Source organism: Rhipicephalus sanguineus, chromosome 2 (genome assembly GCF_013339695.2).
Source record: "Rhipicephalus sanguineus isolate Rsan-2018 chromosome 2, BIME_Rsan_1.4, whole genome shotgun sequence".
Classification (NCBI taxonomy): domain Eukaryota; kingdom Metazoa; phylum Arthropoda; class Arachnida; order Ixodida; family Ixodidae; genus Rhipicephalus; species Rhipicephalus sanguineus.
Window position 1 is genome coordinate 22,272,847 of NC_051177.1, and position 22,170 is coordinate 22,295,016.

General features: G+C 44.3%; 1 protein-coding gene and 1 pseudogene across 3 annotated transcripts in view; both read right to left on the reverse strand.

Annotated features, from left to right (window-relative positions):
- Positions 1–22,170, reverse strand: part of LOC119382504 (THO complex subunit 2) — a 112,120-nt gene that overhangs the window by 88,839 nt on the left and 1,111 nt on the right. For 2 of the 3 annotated variants that reach the window (XM_049412222.1, XM_049412221.1), the window contains exons 3-10: positions 21,600–21,691; positions 21,459–21,510; positions 21,296–21,369; positions 19,219–19,337; positions 18,589–18,722; positions 12,153–12,317; positions 615–706; positions 33–185 (exon numbers count right to left, since the gene is read on the reverse strand). In XM_049412222.1, the coding sequence (XP_049268179.1) occupies positions 33–185; positions 615–706; positions 12,153–12,317; positions 18,589–18,722; positions 19,219–19,337; positions 21,296–21,369; positions 21,459–21,510; positions 21,600–21,691 (881 nt within the window). Of the gene's footprint in view, positions 1–32; positions 186–614; positions 711–12,152; positions 12,318–18,588; positions 18,723–19,218; positions 19,338–21,295; positions 21,370–21,458; positions 21,511–21,599; positions 21,692–22,170 lie in introns of all 3 variants that reach the window. The other variant, XM_037650215.2, reaches the window with a different exon arrangement.
- Positions 4,565–5,945, reverse strand: LOC119382505 (uncharacterized; annotated as a pseudogene).

Below are 22,170 nucleotides of genomic sequence, written 5' to 3' on the forward strand. Positions count from 1 at the left end.
CTAAGCTCTTCAAAACCGGATATAAGACTTGCCAAAGTCAGGTCATCGTCCTTGTCCTCATCCTTCTTTTCTTCCTCTTTCTTTTCAGAGGACATGATCACCATTGCTGAGCGTTTTGCGTACTGCAAGGCTGCATTTTCCTCCTTCTTGTGTTGCTTAGCCAAGGCTGCATCATCTGGCAGTAGCTGTAAGAAGTGAAGATGATCATTCAGATATGCATTTTATATCATATAACTCCGCCAACCCAGCTATCTAATAAGACACTGTGTCACGTTCAGTAGTTTTTAGATTCTTCCAAATTAGCCAAGTTTGTAACATTTACACAGTTAGCGGAAAGAGTGCATTGAACAAGGTTGGGCATGACAGCACTGTAGGTTTATTAGTTTGCATCATTATTTCAACTTCTGGTATCATTTAGATCGATTCTGCTGTTCCAACAAAGAAATGCATTATTTGATGCAATAATAAATTTATTCATACTTTATTTTGCTTGTTTGTTAACTGAACATTTTGAATTATCTTGCATTTCTTAAACTCAGACTAAATCTGTAATATGAAGGTTGACTGCATTTACGGAAGCCTAGCCACACCGTGCGTACTTTCACGACACTTACCAGGGTGTAAAGGTCATCCAGGGCAATGACTTCGTTACGGATTAAAACTGCAGCCAGGCGGTACAAAGACAATGGTGTCGGTTCTCCAGCATCTCCCTACAATGACAAGGACAGGTATCAATGGCAAGATTAAGCTTTTCGCTGAAACCAAGAGCAGCTCAACCTTGCAAAAGCTGCTCAAATGTGTCGCAGGTGACCTGCTAAAACTTTCATGTATACAGTCGAACCTGTTCATAACGAACTCAAAAGTGCCGCGAAAACTAGTCGTTTATCAGTAGTTCGTTGTAAATGAACTCGCCCTCAAAAACATACTTAGCGACCAAGCCACTTTTTTTTTCTGCGCATTTTTATTGAAAAGTGCCAATAACCCCTCCGGTGAGAAGTCGTGCCTTTTCGCATGGTGAAGCAACAGCCGCTGCCAGTTTAATTTAAGGCAGTTTAATTTAGGTTAATTTGCCGGTTAATTTAGGCGGTTTAATTCATGCGTGCAACGGCACGCGTGAATTAAACCGCCTTTGCAGTGAACCGACACCGTTTCACTGAACCCCGGTACCGCCACGTGGAGATCACCGATCATCGAAACGAATTTCCTATGCTAACCATTGAAATTGCGTCCACAAATGGTGAACATTTTATACTGCATTTTTCAAAGCCTCCTACATTAACAACGAACAGTTCAGACACGGTTGCGGTAAAAATATGGCGTTTATAAAGCGAAAAAAAAAAGCTAAAGCAGGCCTTCTAAAGCATCAGAGGCGCGCGCTCGCGTGTGCCCCGCTCCAGTTTACTCGTGACAAAGATACCCTAGGTCGGCGACCACTGCACACTGATTTCGTATGCTGTGCGAGCGAGGTCGCTCACTTTCCTGGCATTTCTTCAGTGGCAGAATGGCAGTGACGAATAAAAAAAAAAAGAAAGAAATAGGCGGCAGCATGAAGCCTTGCAAGCAGCTTGTGCATGGCAAACTTTTCTGGCGCCATTCTCTGCAGCTACGACCGCCTCAGATGAACCTATGCCTTGGAACGCAAGCCATAAAATGCAATAAGCGATGACTGCAATCACTTTTCGGCGTATAAAAGTTCACTGCGTCGACACCACAATGTGCCGCAAATTGTCTTTCGTCTTTTTGGTAATGGCAGAGACCGGCCGATCAATGATTACGACTTCCGCGCGATTGTGGCGATGCCTTCACAGATAAAAATCAGAAGAGAGCGAAGGGGATGTGGTGGCCAGCAACGAATATGCCATTATGACATATCGCCGACAGCCTTATCACAGTCATCTGCAGCTATCGGCTCGCCTGCAAGTGTGGCGTGCACTGTTCTGATTGACGGCGGTACAAGCAGTACAAGCGCACAATGATGCCGTTCGCAAGTTCGCCGCCACCGCGTCATGCGAGGTAAAGTGCGCATTGCTTCATAGGAATGAAAGTACTAGCTGGTGTTGAGCGGCGCGGGCACCGAGAAACGTCGATGCACTTAGAGCAAGCGTATACTGCGTGTTTTATTAGGCGACAACCTAAGCGCGCCACGCCTGTTGCGCAGGACCGTCAGAGCATCGCAGAGACGTAGGGTGCGCGTTGCTTGCGAAATGCTTGTCTTCACCACATTGAACGAACAGGCTACCCACCGCACCCGTGCACGGTCCCAAGTGAAATGGGCACAAAGAGCGCACAAATGTGCATAATACAGCAAGTGGCCCGGCAATGATGGCATGAGCCTAGTAGGCGACGCACTGCACACAACTAGCTAGGGATGATCAGCTCCACGTGGCAGTACCGCGGTTCAGTGAAACAATGTTGGTTCACTGCAAAGGCGGTTTAATTCACTCGTGCATGCGGCGGGCGTCGCTTCACAACGCGAAAAGGCCTAACTTCTCACGGGAGGGGTTGTTAGCACTTTTCAATAAAAATGTGCAGAAAAAAAGCGGCTTGGTCGCTAAATGCATGTTTTTGAGGGCGAGTCCATTTACAACAAACTACTGATATAACGACCAGTTTTCGTGGCACTTTTGAGTTCGTTATAAACGGGTTCAACTGTACTGTGGAAAGCCGATACTATTCAATCTGTCGCTAAGTCAGCCGCTGCGTATTGCGGACCCTGCAATAGTTTCGAAATGCTCCATGGCATCTCCACTACATTCTATCAGAGGGTCATGCGAGGGAGTGAGAATATTTTCTGCACTTTGGCAAAAAGAAAGAAAATGCGTTGTGGTGGGTGCTTGAGGCAATATCTGCTGTAGCACTGTACTTCTGTGTTGGTGGCAATGGTGCACTTGAGGAGATGTAAATTTGTACTTGCTGGTTAATGCATACTACCGTTTAGTACGCAGTTATGCCGTGTTCCCGTCAGGTACGTATTATAAAGGTTTCACTGTACTGTAGATGGCTACCGCACCTTTCGGAAGGCGCTTCGCTTCGCCCTTTGTGCATTCCGAGAATTGTCCGAATTAAGGGGGACGTGGCACTCGAGAAATTTTTTGTTCATTTCTTGATAGATTTTGATGAAACTCCCTGAATTTATGTATATTTGTGTGCTAATTTCAAATATGCAATTATTTTTGTTGTATAGAGTTTAAAATACAAAATATTTCATCTGCCTTACGGGGAGGAAGATTTTTCTAAACTAGGTGAATTACTAAGCAAATCAACATATTTCGATAATCTGGAATCAGAACCATGTACAATGCAACAAGAATGGATGTTCTAAACCCATTAGAACAGAAGTTATGGTATGTTGTACATTCACAAGCGAAACTCCAGCTTGAAATTGGCCCACTCGCGAATGTTGAACATACCATAACTTTTGTTCAAATGGGTTTAGAACAGGCTCGTGCAAATAGCATATTTTAGGTTCGAAGCGAATTCGGAGCGAATAAGGATTTCGTCGAATAATTTTGAATCGAATTCAAATAGTATATATCACATATTATTACGAAATATGAGCATATTTGTCATGACCCAACTAACCTGCAGAATATTTTTTAATAATTGAAACAAGGCATGTGCAAATGTCCTTCTTTTTGGTTCAAAGAGAAGTGGAAGCAACTTTGAATAGTAGCAGGACGTGACTTTGGGTAGAATGCTAGTGATAACCTGCAAAATATGTTACATTTTAAACTTTACTATACAGTAATACCTCGTTAACTTGAAGTAGCAAAAACCAGAAAAAATTTCGAGGTAAGCAGATTTTCGAGATAAGCAAAATTGCGCAAATTCCATTGAGAAGTCCAGTTCTATCTAAAAACATTATCACTACCGACCAGTTTATTAACAGGAGCGCCTAACTAGCTCTTTGTAAAGGTTTTAAAGAAGAATATTGAAACACCAGAGCTATCAACCAGCTGTGTTTTTCGGCACTGCCTTTTTATTTAGTGCAGAAAAGCCAACTAAGGCTGGTCTGCCCCTCAGTAACACTTGCACCTAACAAAGCTTTCTCGAGTTGCTTAACACATCGCATGTGGCGATCATCCGCGCCGCTTCACTCAACTTTATTTCGCATCAAACGAAGCATGATTCTTGTTTCGACTAATGTCATCACCCCTTGAATAGCTGCGTTGACACTGCCACAATCACCGTGCATGACGTCACGTTGTTTCGCATAAGAAAATGGTCAAACCAGCCGATGTTGCAGGCGAGATCAGTGTAGTCCACCGCTAAGTCTAGAGAACAGGCCTTCTCTGTCAATGTTGTGAATGGAAGGGGCTCCTCTCGCACAATGCAACCACACAATCAGCGCCATTTTGACGTCAGGAAACTTCTAGCCTCGAATCTGCTTCTTTGCTTAGGGCTAGGGCCCCTAACTTTATGCGGTGGAAAATTTGGAATTCTGCAATTCCAGATAGAGAAATCTGCAAAATTCCGCGGCAACCTTAAACATGCTAATTTTTGCGGCAATATTGAACAGACGCAAAGGAACACGTAACATTTATTCATTGCACACGTTCAGGCTCAAAACATGCCTGCAATAATTAAAATTGCAGGAAACTGTTGTGGGAGAGCATCAGGTGATACTTGGTGCTCTCTTCACTGAGAGAGTGACGCTTATGGGACACAATGTCACCATAACGGCTAAACGATCTCTCTGCATCAACAGAGTTGATTGGTATTGCCAGGTACTTCAGGGCAATTGACGAAAGGGTTGGGGTGAGTTGCTGCATCCCTGCCCAGAAAGCCAGGACATCGAAGTCAGCTCCTGGGTTTTCTTGTTTGGAAAGAAATGGAGCCAAGTCTCTGTCACTGGTCTTTAGTTCTTGGGCACTCTTCAGGTACACCTCCCATTCGGCAGCTAGAACTAGCGATTCGCCTGCAAGCTGAGGCACACCTGTCAACTCGGACCTTTTCTTGGAAAGGCACCCAACTTGCAGAGGGTCCAAGCACCTAACATCTTTGAAGAACTTCCAGGTGTCGGACTTCTCCAAGTATATTAGTGCTTTGTTAGCCGCTTTGGTCATTGCAGCCGTCATCTTGTTACCAATCTGATGGGCCTCATCATGTGCGACATCTTCTCTCTTCAATTGTGCTGCAAAATCTTCCTTTGCAGCTGCTTCAAGGTAACCTCAAAGTGTAACAAAGCATTGTACGCTTTGTGGCAGGCTACGCGCTGACCCTCTGCTGCTTTCAGCAAGCTTGAAACTTTTTTTCCAAATACTGCAATGCATCGCATGCTGTACTTAAGCTCAGTTGAGTGTTCACTAAGAAGTTTCAGAAGGAATCAACGCACGCTGCTTCTCCATACTTCTGGTGGACTTGCTTAAGCAAGGTAGGATAGTGCTCAAAGTAGGCAGAATGCTGTTCAACAGCCTCAATCCATGAATTCCACCTGCTTTGGACAGGTGCTGGGGGTGCCTTGGCACATTGAACTCCACACTCTTCCAGATGTGATTTGTAGAAAGCTCTCTTTCTACTCGAGAGACGGAAGGCCTTCTTCATACAGGCGACAAACTTGTCCACTAAGGGAAAAGATGCCTGCAGTGTACTGCCAACAATGTTCACTGTATGGGCTACACAAGTAATGTGAACAGCACCCTCGCAAAGTGGCTTTATGCACTCCTTAAAGGACTTCACCATATAGCTAGCGTTATCGCTAACAAAGCCCGATACATCCTCAAATTCAACTCCGTACCTCGTCAGTGTTCTTGTCACAATGCGGCCTATCACGAACGAGTTCACTTCATCCACGAATTTCACTTCCACGAGTACAGGTTGCAGCGAAGTACTCGCACTTCTGGCCGACTGAACGAACAGCACGTTCACAACCGATTTTGATCGGTCATCGGTCGTTTCATCTGTAATCACTGAAACCGTGGTGCCTTGAAACATAGCTTTCAAATTTGCCTCGTGCTTCTCGATTAATTCTGGAAGTCGTCGGCGGAGCGCATCAGATCCAGGCACCGACCCGCCGTTCCGAACGTGTGTCTGCAGAAACGTTCTCAGTTTCGGGTTGTCCACCTTCTCAAGGGGAATATTCGCAGATATCAGTGCATCCAAGAATTTGAGAACAACGTCGTTCCTCGCTTCACCAGCCGTGATTGCGGATTCCAGCGTTTGCAGTCGACTTTGCTTTTTCGGCGTTCCTGAACCCCCAGCTCCGTCTTCTGATTGTTCTTCGCCACTTTTTCGCTTAGAGGAGTCCCTTGTTCCGGCATTCTTACGATGACGGTTGCTCCCAATGTGCTCGTCAATAGTTGACTTGCGGCGATGGTCCACTGCTCTCGCGCAAGTCCGGCAAAAAAGCACACCTCCATCTTCGTAAAAGTCAGCGTGCTTGTATTCTCGAGCGCGTTCCTTGGCTGTCTTTTTGCTTAAATGAGATCCTGAAGGTGCCATCTCGATTCGCGCATCGATCTCGAACCAAAGCAAACGGGAACACGTGCACGTGGAGTCGCAAACAGCAAGTGCGTTGGATGGATAGGTGGCTACGGCCCTACGGCTACGTACGGCTACCGTTAAGCCTTGTGATTGGTGGCGGCCACTGGCGGCTTCAATTTCTCTCGCTAGTTAAAGACGATAGAGCAAATGAACCATTTTTCCATGACTTAATAAAATACACTAGCGCATTGATTTGCTCATATCTAACGCGAACTTTTTTTCTTTTTCGTAAAGAGAGTACAAAAATATTACCTCCACGTTGCCATCGAGTACGTAACGAGCGTGGTTGCGAGTACGTCACACAGCCCGATAAACTGAGAAAGTAGGGTGCCTTGATGCGCGTTTTTGCACACATCGAGGCACAATATGAGAAAGTCGATCGGAGCGCCGTTTCTCGGCAGAAAAAGCAACCACATATTAGCAATAATCTGCAGCAATTCTTGAGAAGCGCGGCGTCATTTTCAGTCGAGCAGCGGCGCTATGCTCAACTCGGCCAAGTGAAGGACGAAATTCGAGTCGAGGCTTGTTTGAGAATCCCGTCACCTTCTATTTTATCTGTCGTTTTAATAGTGTGCCTCGATGTGTGCGCCCCCCTTGCCAAACGCGCAACAAAACGCGCATCAATGGTGCGATCTTGTACGCGTTACAAAATAAACACGGAGGCGTGGCATGACAACCAGCCGCACGTCACCGCACGTGACCGCACGTGACCGCACGCGATTGGTCAATGCAGAGCCGTGACGTCTGTCGCGGTTCAAATGGGCCATTCGCGTGCGGCTGGATGTAACGCCACGCCTCCGTGTTTCTTTGGAATGCGTACAAGATCGCACCACAAGGCACCCTACGTTTTAACGGCGTGTAGCGACACCTTTCAGAAGCTTTGGAGAAACAGTGTTCCTCGGTAGTTCACAGAAGCGTGGCCTGTAACGTTTTTTTGTTGTTTTTTTGCATTTCCACGAAAAAAACGTAAATTCAGTTATTTTTCGCGGAATCTACATTTTTTTTCACTTTTCCGCGAAAAAACGTCAATTCCGTGACTTTACGCAGAATCGCGGAAAGCTAGGGGCCTTACTTAGGGCTACCTTTCTTTGCAGCATCAGTGATTTGCTTTGCTTTGGCGGCGTTATCCTCACCACATCGCACGGCCCACGAAAAAATTCGCGTGACATGCCTTGCAATATAAAATGTTGAAATCGCCTCTCTGACGGTAAACAAAACAACGTGTACGACCCGTGCTATTTTGCAGGGCCTGCCTCTGTGCACGTCTATAGCGCCACATGACGTGATACCGGGCTGCTTGACAAAGTTGTTATGCCGCTAGGTTCCAACTTCACTTTCAGGAACAGTGTCCACTTTGTCATAAGCGCGGCAGCCTCCCATGAACCTTGTGAAACGTACGACATTTTGCCGCGACTATTTTGTGAAATGGTTCAGCGGCAAAAGTTCTTGTTCCACTCTCAGTCAAGATTTCAAGATAACCGAAAGCACGGAAATACTTCGAGATGAAGGGCAATAAATACATTGCACCTATGGGATACCGTTCAGTACCGCGGAAAAATTTAACTTTGCCAATTTTTTGAGATATGTGAGTTCCGAGTTAAAGGGGTGGTGCCATCAAATTTCGAGGCTAATACAAGCCTGTTGTTGGTTTCCTCTGTATGCCAGGACATTCCACACGAAGGGTCGGACACAGCAAACGTTTAGAATATATTTTAATTCACTGCCAAAGTGTAGCTAAATGCCCATTCTCCCGATCGAAACCCATCGCGAGCGCGCCAACACTGACGTAGATCTGTAGGATAGGCAACGAAAGTTGTAGTGACGTCACACCAAATCTGCTGTATTAACGTGAGTGGCCTCCGGACCTCCGCCACCTCCGCAACGTACGTACCGGCTGTAGTGAACTAGAATACATTCTAGTTCACTATAGTACCGGCAAAGCATCGGTTGCTACATCACTCGCCGAGTTTCGATCGCTTCCTGGCTATGTGCGTCACAGCCTTGTGTGGTCACGTGACCATGCCTCCTACACTTCTACGTCACTGCCCAACCTCGGCGCCCAGAAACCGAAACCGAAAGTTGTCCACATCAAAAGGCGATATTGAATTATTTAGCGAGAATACATGAATCTTGGTGCGTGCATCATGCTTCCTGGAGCTATAGGAAGCGCCTACAGCAAAGAACGCGCAAGCCACAAATTTGGTGGCACCACCCCTTTAACGAGGTATTACTGTACTTGTAGCATATAAGCCGGTATAACAAGCTTTTAAACTTAAAAAATGATGAATCAATTTGAGGGTAATATGTTCATTTAACTTGATGTGGGGCTTCGCGGCAGTGCGGACTATTCTTGCAAAGGTGTATTCACACTATAGCACCCCTCCTCTGCAGTGAAACCACCTTTGCAGGGGGGTTACATGCAGACTAATATACACTTATTCGTTAATTTCAACTTCGAAATTTCCAATATTTAAATTATAATCAAAGCAAATTCGAATACTGTAATATTCGTTTGAATAATCACACAAGCCTGGCTTAGAACATCCATTTTTGTTGCACTGCACACAGTTCTGATTGCATATTATTGTGAATGCTGATTTGCTTTGTAACACACTCAGTTAAGAAAAAAATCTTGCTCCCCAAAAGGCACATGAAATATTTTAATTTAAAAATTACACATTATACTACAAAACTAATTGCATATTTGAAATCAGCATACAAAATATACCTAAAGTCACCAAGTGTCATCAAAATCAATCAAGAAATCAAGAAATATTTTTAAAGGGGCCCTGCAACACCTTTCTTAGTTATATTGGAATAGTCTCATTATTGACGTATGACTCTTCACAAGTCATATGCCACCAAATTTTTTCGAATCCGTCAAGTCTAAGTGGTGTTACCAAATTATAGAGATCACGTTCCGCAACTTTCTTCCTCCACTCAACGCCGCGAGCGCGCGGAAAGCTGTGCGGGGCGTGAAGGGAGGGAGGGTGGAGGTGCGAGGAGGCGCCGAAGAGTTATGTCAGCGCCGGCGGCATTTTTTTTCTTCATTTTTTTCTCTCTGGCGTCTCGGCGCAACCACGTGGTCTGTGGCGCCACTTCCGGTCGGCTTGCGTGGTCCTCGTCGAGCGGAGCCCATCACACCGTGTATCGCGTGTGCTTGAAAACTGCGAGTCGGTTTGGTAATGATGGGTGTGCACCTCGAACTGCCGTAGTGTTTTCATCGCTCTGCCAACCATGGACGCAAACCTGCGTGCGCGTTTGGAACGAATGACAGCTGAGATGTGTTTCGACCCACACTCCGATACACCGCCTCGTCGCACTGCTCGCGCTTGAATCGTATTCAACACGGCAAAGTTGCGTGCACCCTTCCCCCAGTGGCGGTACTTCGATGCTGTTTGCTTTTCGAATGCGGGCGCACAGGGAGTGCGGGCTGACAACAAAGAACTGAAGACTAGAAGAAAGGATCGTGGGGCATCGGGCCGCGCGGACCCATCCCCCGGCTGTCTGCAGCTACCGTGAAAATGCAAGTCTGGTTGCTGTGTCGCGGTTTCTCGGGAACATGAGCCTACGGGGAGGATACGCCGAGGTACGGCTCGATGACATACTGAACAGACCGCGAACGGGACTCTCGCCGTACAGCAAACACCTAAACTAGCCAGCACCAGCACTGTTATCGGAGAAATGCTGCACCACTGCCTCGGTCGGTCGTGAGAACGTGCCGACGATGCAGTTTCCAGCTGACGAGGCAACACTCGAACGGCTGCCACTCTCAACGGCAATCAGCGATGGTCAAAAGCACAGAAATATTCACGATTTCGGCACTGTGCATGGTGAAGAAAATGCAACTACGAGCAGACGAGCTGTCGGTGAGACCGGAAGTGCTAATATTAATGTTTGTTCGGTGTTTTAACACAATATAAACATGCATATTATCTACTTATTGAACTCAAAATTGACAACGAAGGTAATAATGAGGGTGTTATCGTGATTATAACATCAGCCAATGGTGGAACTGCCGACAATCGCGTCATATATTGCGGACTAATACATCATTTGTCGAGAGAAGAGGGAGCGATTTTCAGCTGACTTTGATAATTTATTGTAAATTCCAGGCCGCTTGCTTCGCTATAATATTTGGCTCGCGTGTTCTCGAGAGCCTCGACTACCGATTGGCAGTGCTTTTTGACCCTGCTCAAAAAGTGTTGCAGGGCCCCTTTATGAGCACTGTCTTTCCTTAAAGGGGCCATGACACCCAATTTTTGATCACAATCTGTGTTATGTGGTTTAATCCTTGTGCATTCACAAATAAGCTGGCAAAATTTTAGCCCATTTGGTCGAGCACTTAATTTATAAACGAATATTTTTATAAACACGCGAGTGGCCCGAGAGTCAGGCAACACTGGTACACTCGCCAGCCGTGACGTAACAAGCAGCTAGCTGCCCAAGCGACTGCATTGCGGCGAACGATATTCTTCCGTGGTCAGCTGCACGTGATATCGAGATATTTTAGCTTTCTTCAGCTTGGCACTGAAATTGAACGATTTGCAGCAGCTGAAACTTGGGTAGAAGACGACGGCGCCGTTCCGTGCTGCACGCGACGTCACAGTGCCATGGCAAAATGGAGGTCGCAGGCGGTGGGCAGGGTTTACAGCCAGCGATTTCTAGGGCTTGTTTTGCATTAAAATATTCCTTTATGGCCTACCTTTGAAATCTGTATAGACATAATAGACCCTCTACTTATAGTTTTCACTGAAAACCACAAATCTTTGGGCAACCGTGTCATGGCCCCTTTAGACAATACATGTTTGCCAGGGCCAGAAAACACATCCGAATTATCCTATTTTCCAATTTAACAGGGGTCAAATTAATGAGCTTTTACTGTACATGGCTTCACGGCATTTCAGTAGGCTATAACACGATCGTCAAGTCTGGCACCTTTTTAGGCACACATTGAAATAAAGCGCCATTCTGGTCATAATGAAGTAATGAATATAAATGAGTGATTTTGGCTCATTCATCAACTTCATTATAGTTGAGGTCAAATGCACTCATTAAGTGGCATGAGTGCATGAAGTGGCACCGTTCGCCCGAACAGTGCCACTTCATATACTCCATGCAACAGTGCATACTTCATGGGGGTATGGTAGGTATGGTAGCAGTAGGTATGGTGAACTGTTTGGGCGAACACGGTCAAAAGTGGCTTTGAATCTCAAGAGCATGCTACAGTGGAAAAATGAACAATGATCTTGTCTAATACAGGTGGCTTATTCAGTCGGGGTCCTATTAGCACTACATGGCAGATTTTCTTAGGTAAACTTCACTGAAACACAGCATGCACTGCAGTGAAGCATGTTAGCTGGGCCTATATAACGTTTTAATTACAGCACATCGTCTAGATATTTTAAAATCGCCTTTAACGTTGAGACATCCAGGATCACCTGCATTTGTTGAAGTGTGTAGACCAGATCTTTCCCTAAGGCGCTAACTTCGTGGTGCTCCGAAAATGTACTCTTTCTGCAACGAATTAATCACTAAAGCGCAGCAGGTTCCAAAGCAGATATAATGGTGGTAACATCTCACTGCAGATTTTAACACCAAGAATGGCAGTGAAGATTAGACTTATCTCTGTACAATGTCCTAGAGCAAAAAAAAGAAAGACAGAAAACTTGCCTGGTAAAAAGTGAACTTGAAGCCAAGAACTTGGCTTATGGTGGCTGGATTGCACAAGAACTTTGTGAGCAGAGGCACGAAGAAGTTTTCAAGGTGAATGCGACACTCAAATGCCTCCAAGACGACATCCAGAACCCTGTTAGGGTCCAGGTTGAAGCAGCCTGCATAAAGTCACGATACCAGCAGGTGAGTATGCCACGGATACGTCAAAACACGCCAACAGACTTAAATGATCATGCTGGCTTCAATCAAATAGTGTGATGATACACACAAACTTGCATAATTTGTGTCATGTAATTTGTGCACCCCTAAAGGCTCTCTACCTAAAAAAAAAAGGTGGGGGGGGGGGGGCAGTGATAGGCATAGTGAAAGGTGATGCACCAATGCAGGTGCATTAAAAGTGACAATCTTTTTACAGAAAAGCTGTTATGAGATCCCAACTACAACCAATTTCGACGGTGTAGTTGGTAGTTGTCTGCTGCTGCCACCGGTACCCATAACCACTATCTTGCACAATGAGAAAAAAAAAACCAAAGACAGCGCAATTTGAACCCAAGCCCTCTGCATGTGTGCGAGTTGAATATTACACCACAGAGTCACGCCAGTACATGAATCTCCATTGCAAAAAGACCCTATACAGGCATCATATTGGGCCAGGAATTACGTTAACAGATGCAATATATTGTGGCAGAAAAGTAAAACAACAACCAGGCGTCACACAATGTGAATTGCATAAGGAGTGGGTGGTTTAAACCTTCCCACCCATTACAAAGGGCTCAACCATAATTCTTTGTCATCAGCTACAACATCAACGAAGTGCACATAATGCCTTACAGATGTGTAGCATGTACCTCACTTCTCCGCAGAATGATGAATAATGTCATAGTGGGAACTTCCCTACTGCGCAAAATTATGATTATGATTAATGGCGTGGTAGGTACCTTGCAGCTGTACCTCCAGTACGGTCGTACCTTGTTATAACGAAGTAGCATTGGACCATGGACTAGTTATATCCAATATTCGTTGCAATGGTCAAGATAAAACTATCTCTAGCAAATCGGCAATCTGGCTTGTGTGAAATCCTAGATGAAAAAACTAGGGGTGTGCGAATATTCGAAATTTCGAATATTTTTCGAATAGTGTTTGCTATTCGATTCGATTCGCACTGAAATTTTACTATTCGAACTATTCGAACTTCCCAAAGACAAATGCAGTCAACGTCCGATTGAAAGTGACCCCTTCAGATTTTCAATATGCTTCACCTCATTACACTCTCGTATTGCGGCAAAGCTGCCTTTCAAGCTCCGTTACGGTCGAACTTGGCCAAGAGACAAAGTCCGGTTGGAAGTGGTCCCTAGATTTTCAATATGCTTCACCTCATCACACCCCCGTATTGCGGCAAAACTGCCTTTCAAGCTCCGTTACGGTCGAACTTAATCAAGAGACAGTCAACGTCTGATTGGAAGTGCTCCCTAAATTTTCAGTATGCTTCACCTCCTCACACCCCCGTATTGCGCCAAAGCTGCCTTTCAGGGTCCGTTAGGGTCGAACTTAGCCAAGAGACATTCAACGTCCGTTTGGAAGTGGTCCCTGGATTTTCAATATGCTTCACCTCATCACACGCCCGTATTGCGGCAAAGCTGCCTTTCTAACTCCGCTACGGTCGCAAATGTATTAACTCAAGAAAACGCTGGTTCCAATATGGAGATGAAAGATTTGGCAGAGTTGGGGGCTCAATTAATGCTGTTTTGGACCTGAAATTTGGGCAGGAAGTCCGAAAAATCGGACGCCAAAGCTTTTTAGCATCCAAAATTTCAGATGTTCTTATATATCGACGTCTACGAGGCAGATTTGGAACTCCGGACTTGGAGGGAGCACACCCTTGTCTGCCACACCAGTTGGCCTTCCACAGAAGTTGAAAGGAGGAGAGGCCGAGGAAATGGCATCTTTGCCTATTACGTGTAAAGTGTTGTCGGCAACACTTTGGTTGCACCAAATCATCTACATAAATAGAATTCGGCCTCTACATTGCCTCATTCTTGATAAGAAAGACAACTATGAAATATGACCCCACCAGCGCTTCATCAACCTAGCGAAAAGAAACTCTTTCATGTTGCTATCTCACAAGAACATACTTAGGGATCCTCTACAACTTTTTCTGTAATTTCACTTCGAATTATTCGAAAAATGTTTGAGAAATATTCGAAAATTATTCGAAATTATTCGATTCGATTCGCACTCAATCTTTATTATTCGAATTCGCTTCGCACCCAAAATTTTGCTATTCGCACAGCTCTAGAAAAAACGCATTATTCTAGGCTTTAAATGTGCTATAAATGAGGTTCTCCTTACCTCTCTCCTTGTGGCATTTCAAACTTCGGTTTATACGGTGGCGCAATTAGGCAAATTTGCTTTTTTTTCCTGCTCGATGACCACAATTCCCACAACTTTTTCAAAGGATCAAAAAAAAAAGTGTGCTTCTGCATCGCCTTTCAATTTTTATTTTCCTTTTTACACTTTTTTATTTTTGAGGCTCGGGTGAACAAAATATTTCTTCATTACGGAGGCTCTCGCATTTTTGGTTTCATTATAAAAATAATAAATGTCATTGTAACGAGGCATGACCAACCAAAGTCCGCATTTACTTCACTACAACCGATATTTAGCTATATCAGTGTTCGTTATGACGAGGTTCAGCTGTAGTCGCCCAAGAGAGTTCACAACTGGCTCTAGAAAGGCCATTCCTCAAGCTTTTGCTGTGACTGTGCTGCGTGTTCCGCGCAGGCCTGTTCTTTTTTTTTTTTTCCTGCTCCTAGGGCCTTCCTTTCCTCAATCCCCTTTGCCCTATACAGAGTAGCATGTAGGCACCATTCTCTGTTCTCCAATAAAGAGCTTTCTCTCTCACGTTGATTTGTCACTCATAACGAACACTAGGCTTGTGTGAATATTCGAGCAGTTCAAATATTTGAACGAATATTACAGTATTCGTGTTCGCTTCGATATGAATTTAAATTATTCTAAATTTCGAAGTATTCAAAATGAATGAATAGACATACAGTAGACTCCGTTAAGACGAACTTGAAGGGACCGCGGTCATCTGTTCGTCTTATCAGGAGTTTGGCTTATCAGAAGTGCCCCCAAAAAGAGACATGCTAACATGCCAAGTGCATCCAAATATGTTACTTCAAAACACTGAATGGAGTAGACTGACAATGAGGGCAAAAAGACAAGAAAAAGCATTTATTTGGATCATCTAGATAAAAACTATGCCTTCGAGCAGAGTATTTAGACGAATCGTAGAGCACCTGATTTCGCGGGCTCAAAAATAAAAAATTTCATGAAGATACTGCTAACACATTTTAATGGTAAAGCTGTAGCATGCTCCTATGTTGATGATTACAAAAAAAAAAAAAGAGGGAGAGAGAGAGAAGCACAATTTTCCTTCAAATAATGTAAATTTATTGTCCTGGCAGTTCCTTTTCTTCTGTGAGCCTGTTTTCCTGGCTCTAAGATCACTTCTGGATACGCCTCGGTCGCATGCTGTTAGCTTGACAAAGTCATGCTGAGTTGCCTAAGAAAGGCTGCAAGGTTTTTTTTCGAGGTCCGGATATTTTCCCTTTTTCGGCCCGTAGTAACTTTTCCTGACCAACGTAGAGCTGAAGATATCCCATTGCGCTACTCAGGTCACAAGCTTCGCGCACACGAAAAAGACACGACGCAGCTATACTCACTGTGCAAAATAGCCTTCCTTTGTCATGCACTTCCATAATCAAAATGGCTCATCACAATTTGCACTTCACTGGGAACAGATACACCGCGCACAGGTGCTAAACGAACCAACATATGATGGCGATGACAATGCACCTGACCCTTCTGACACCGTTTTGTACTCGATTGTATTGCACAGACAATTTTTGTTCCCATTGTTACTTTTTCTTTATTTTTTTTCCTTCACTCCCCTTGCGTTTGCCTTTCTGACCAGGACAGAGGGGCCCCAAGCTCTTGTGTTCTGTTCGCCTTTGTAGAACGGGGACGGGATACAAAAGGATGCAGTGGCTTGGGGGTCTCAGTTGTAAATCCCCCTGCTCTTTTTGTTGCTTTCCTTGCTGATAAAGCCCGCACCTCCCGCACCCACAGGCTGGGGGTGAAGCGCTTTTTTTCTTTTTTGCTTTTTCACGGTTGCCTGAATGCCCCACCAAGACTGCAGTGTTCGTTTCACAGAATCACCAGCGACCGCGAAAGTTCGTCTTACAGAAGAGTACAGTTGGGCGGTTTGTCTTAAGCGAATTTTTCTTGCATTGAGTCTATGGGAAACCAAACAAACGGTCCTCTGTTGTTCGGCATAAGCGAGAATTCGTCTTAACAGAGTTCGTCTTAATGGGAGTTCACTATAAACCACATGTAACCCCCTGTAGAGGTGGTTTCACTGCAGCGGAGGGGTGCTGTACAGTGAATACACCTATCCGAGAGAAATCCGCACTGCTGTGAATCCCCGCTTCAAGGTTAAATGAACAAATTGCCCTCACATCAATTCATCATTTTTCAAGTTTAAAAGCTCATTATACCAGCTTATATGCTCTAACTATAGTAAATTATAAAACGTAATGTATTTTACAGGTTATCACTTGCATTTTACTGAAAGTCAAATCCTGCTACTCTTCAAAGTTGCTTCTACTTCCCTTTGAACCAAAAAGAATGACATTTGCACATGCCTTCTTTTAACTTTAAAAAATATTGTGCAGGTTAGTTGGGCCATGACTAATATGCTCATTTTCCTTGGTAATATGCGTGATATTATACCATTCGCATTCGATTCGAAATTATTCGACCAAATCACTACACTCAAACCTCATTATAACAGTCACATCTGCCACGAATATAACTTCGTTATATCCAAAAATTCGTTATAAACGTTTATCTGTAACACTGTATCTATGACAAGACTATTGCTCATTTACTTCGTTATAACCGACAATTCGTTATGTCCGAGTTCGTTATATCGAGGTTTGAGTGTATTCGCTTTGAACCTAAGATTTACTACTTGCACAAGTCTAAAACACCACCGGAATTTCTGTGACACAGGCTCTTTAACGTTAACAAAGCGAAGCCTGCAATGGTGATGACGATTTAGGTGGTCAACTTCAGTTGTCCATAGCTGGCAGGCTCCCATAGTTTTAGGGGCGAAGCTCCTTAAAGCGGCACCCATTCGTCCCCGTCGTAGTGCGTAACCAGTCTTAACGCTAGTACCAGATCTTGACCTCCAAGGTGGTGCCGGTGGGAGATTTCTCCTGTGCGTTGTTGAACAATAAAAAATTCGCAGCGTGCGCGTTAACTAAAAGCCGAATTATTCTGTCTCTCATTCCCCATTAGCAGCCATTGGCATGTTCCAGTAGGAAACGTTAGTAGAAGTAGAAGTGTAAGTGTTAGCTAAAAGCCGACTTCTTCTGTCTCTCATTCCCATTAGCAGCCATTGTTTACCTCCAAGGTAATGCCTGGTGAGATTTCTGCTGTGCGTGATTAAACAATAAAAATTTTGTTCAAAACGCCGTTGACTGATGAAATAAACCAACGAAAGACGCCAGATGTTTTCTAAAAGCAAAACGAAAAGACGCCAGCTGCTTAACGAAAGACGCCAGATGTTTCTCCTCTCCTACGGTCCCCCGTGCCCCCCCTATCTTGCCTCGCGGCGCCGACGCAGGCAGCGTCTTGATTGAAAAAACCAACCGCTCGCGCTGCACAACCGTTCACTGACCACCCCGTATATATAGGCACTGGATTTTGACCTCCAAGGTAGTGCGTGTGTGCGATTTCTCCTGTGCGTGATTAAACAATGAAAATTCACAGCGTACATGTAAAATTAAAGTGAGCTGCAAGTCGTCATAACTCTCATCGAACCTTTAGTATAAACACTCCGTGGATATGCTGTGATTTTTTCTAGCAATGACCAGTATATAAGGCGAGGGTTAAGTTTAATTGCATTTTTTAGGGAAAAAATTTTACTTATATTCCAGCTTTTACATTAGGTGCTTGTAGCTTCGCTGCTGGGCAGCTGCTGGGACAGGACACCACAAACATCATACGTGGGAAAACGTACAAGCAAGGAACATACAGTAGACTCTCAGTAAACGGAAATCTATTAAACGAAACTGCCGCTTAAATGGAACAGCTGACTCTAATAGGATTGGTTACGTGTTCTGTACATGAATTCTACACCCCTGTTCATCTCTCAGTATACTCCTGTTAAATGAAACACATTTTCCTGATCCCTTCAGATTCCATTTAACAAGGGTCCACTGAATAAACAAGGCTCTACTATATCGTTATATGCTTCACGTAAAATGTAACACCAAATATGGGCAGGCACTTGGAAACGCTATAAAGTGAACAACTGAGTCAGCAGGGAGTAAATTAGTGTATAGTATGTGCACTTACCTATGAGAGACCTCATGACCTCGATCATGTAGTCTGGACTGATCTTGGTGGTGATCTCTTGGCTCAGCTCAGTGGCTAGTTTTGCGTAGCCCTCACTTTCCTCTCGAAATAAGTTGTACTTGTTCTGCTTGTAACTGCACAACAAAGCAACAAAACCAATAACTCATACAAGTTCAGCTGCAGAAGTCTTGCAGAATAAGTCTGTTAGAATGCATCACCTTAGACCAAACTCTCAATATTTAGGTGTCAACAAGTACATGCTCAGTATCTAACCAGACCACATCACCCAAACAAGGCTTTATCTGGTGCAAAAGGGCTAAGATTTACAGTATGGTTGACTGCAAAACTGATAACACAAATAGAGAGAGGATACATGAGGTCAATCCAATTTGCCAGCACCACTACGGAAGAGTTCCATGTTGGGGCACAGGAAGTTCAGATACAGTGCAGTTTGACATCAATAGTTCAGGAACAAAGCGATGCACGAGACAAACAGTGAGGTGCAGAAGTTATGTTTGTCTGCCTAATATGTATACACTGTCACTTCCACTCCTCAGCTTTGCATGTATAGTGTAGCACCAGAAGCAACTGCTGAACAAACAGTTGCATAAAAATGAAGGACATTCTTACAACAGCCGTGTCTTGATCTTGACAAACTTAGTGGCCGTTGTTCGGCTGTTCCTGACAATTCCCGCATCCCCCAAGGACTCGATCTCTATTCGTTCTTTCAGCAAGGCATCAGGAACGACCTGTATGTAAACGAAAAAAAAAAAAATGAACTTATTGTGAGCGTCTATGCTGTTACTGCATATAATTAAGCATTCTATAAAAAAAAGATACAACACAATATGCCAGTCCCATCAAGTGGCACTGTTGCTGCCAGCCCGTACAAAAAAATCTAAGGGATGAAAAGAAACACTCAGCACAAGGGCCATGTTTCAATTTTCTCACATTGAATTTGCACTGTTTTAAGTGACTACATTGCATTTTGAAGCCGCATATAAAAGTACAATGAACCCTCACTATAAAAATGTCACTGGGAAAAGTCAAGGCGCTATAAGAGAGTCATTTAACACACAACAGAAATCCAGCACTGCAGGAGCTTGTCAACACAATATTAAAATAAAAGCAGCACTCGAAGGAAACATGACAGCAACGAAATTCTGCTGACGCCCATGAAAAGCTGCCTCGTCTGTTGCTGTGCATACCTTGTAACTATATTATGCAATGCCTTTTCTTTCTCCCTGTAACAATACCATCACATGACTACCGCCATATTGTGGAATGGCCTTTCTTCCCAGTGTCGTTTTGTCTTAACCGGCTGTTCCAAACAGCAATACGTCATCAGGTATGCTGCACGGTCCAGTCCAGTGCACATTTCCCACCGCTCACTTTGAACTAAGTGGATTTTGTGCAAATGAACTTTGAGTAGCCTGGCTTAAAATGCAGCAGATGTGAGCACTAAAACTTCAAGTAAAGCAATCTTGCTAGAATGAGAGTTAACATGCATGAGGGCTTACTAGCTGCAATGCATGTGCTAGTAAGGCCACAATATCCTTTAGTCTTTCGTGACAACAAATATTGGATCACCTTTTAATAATTTTTTTTTTTTGTTGCACAAGTGCATTCTGTCGGCATAGCTGTTGCTAACACTTTGATTACAGAATGGAAGCTTTCATGAAGTGTATTTAAAGGACATTGGCACTCACACTAGACCTTTTCAATGGGGAAGGGGAGCACCTCCTTTCTGGAATGTGGCAAGGGATTACGTAGGCTGACTCATGTGGACGTCGCAGTATTGGCAGTGCATTTCTGGGGCGTCGCACATATTTACCATTGCCCAGAGGGGATTATGGCGGCTCCCAGGAAGCCTTCATTTAAGGTGCATATAGCCAGCACGTTTGACAATGTCATCTACAAATTTTAAAGTATCTTTCCTGTATATCTTCAAGTGATACTAGCGCAGTGTTTTACCATCAATGCAAACATTTAATGCATGCAGAATAACTACAAAACAATATCATTTGAATTTTACACCACGCCGCAACACTCTAGCCTTGCAGAGACTTCACAGTCAGTATAAGTGCCATTGCACTTATACAATGACATGCAATGAAATTTTCAGCACAAAACTGCTGCTCATCAAAAAACACATCATCGCTGCCACACTGCCTTGACAAAATGGACAATTTATGCCTGTTAAGCTTACTCCTTACTAAAGCAAAACTCAGCTGTTTTAGAAATTTCCAAAAACTCCAGGCCACATGTGCTACGCTAAATAATAACAGTTTAATGATGCATTATCAAAGAAGAGCCACCAATGCCCTCCACCTTGTACTAGAACATAACGGCTACAGATGTAGACCAACCTGAGCATTTAGCAGTACCACAAGATTGGCTTGCCACTAAAAAATATTGGCATGAAAATATTGAAAGAAAAAAGTGCTGCTGTTAGAAAATGGGCAAACCAAATTGCTAACGTTAAGACAGAGTACCGTTTTGCTAGTGGATGTCTCAGTTCCGAGCTGGAAAAGCCGCTATCCTTCGACACAATTAGAGAAGCAGTTGTCAAGATGTTGGTGATTTATTTGGTAGCCATTATTATAAATACCAAAGATGGACTGCTAAACTTCATTTCAAGACTGTCACATGCACTCTTAAGTGAAGGCAGCCCACGAAGACATAGGACGGTAAAAAGACAACTCACCTTGGCGCAGCCGGCCAGAAGCCAATGAAATCGGTCTCTCTGGTCCCGGTTCTCCGTCGACAGCGTCTCCAAGTCTAAAGAGGTAGTAAGTAGGGTGTCTAGGCAGGCCCTCACTGACAATGCCTTAAGGAGGAAAGGAGGAGGCAAGCCGCCAGGCACATACCCAGTAGGAAGACCAGGTCCACCAGCATGGAGGAGATCTCGGGGTGCAACGCCTAAGCAAACAAAGTGCCCCAGCGCAGAGCAGGCGTGGGGCAAATCCGCACGGCTCGAAAGCCGCCCACCACATGACAACACCACTTACGGTAACCTCGGCTAGAGCCGCCAGGGCTTGATCCACCTTGAGGCGATCCTCCACCACGTGCCAGCACAGGTCATGTAACAGCAACTGCAGGTCTGAAACAGCAGGATGGCATCAATGCAGCTTTTCGCCATCTGAGGCCTGTCACATTTATTTCTGGTGGCAGTGTTTGATGCCCTTTGATGTTTATGAAAACATTTTGGTGTTCTGCTTGAAAACCAATGTAAACCAAACATTCTCCGTTTATTTCAGGCCTGCCAGATGTTCTGCCTGACCTTAACTAAAGGGATGATCCAGAAGTGTGGGAGCCAGATGTACACAACATGAGTGGTCCCATGTACATATCATGCCCTTTCTCGAATTGCTTTAATATCCAGTAAAAGAATACGAAAGCCAGATTTAATAGTGACTCAGGCAAAAGAAAATACAAGGTAAATTTAATCTGTTGAGCATTATCTCATTATTAATAGCAATAACAATATATCGTCACGACACCTTGAGGACACCCTGCGAATCTTCAATTATTTTGATGAATAGATATGAGATCCACAAAACTATTCTGCATGGATCTGCT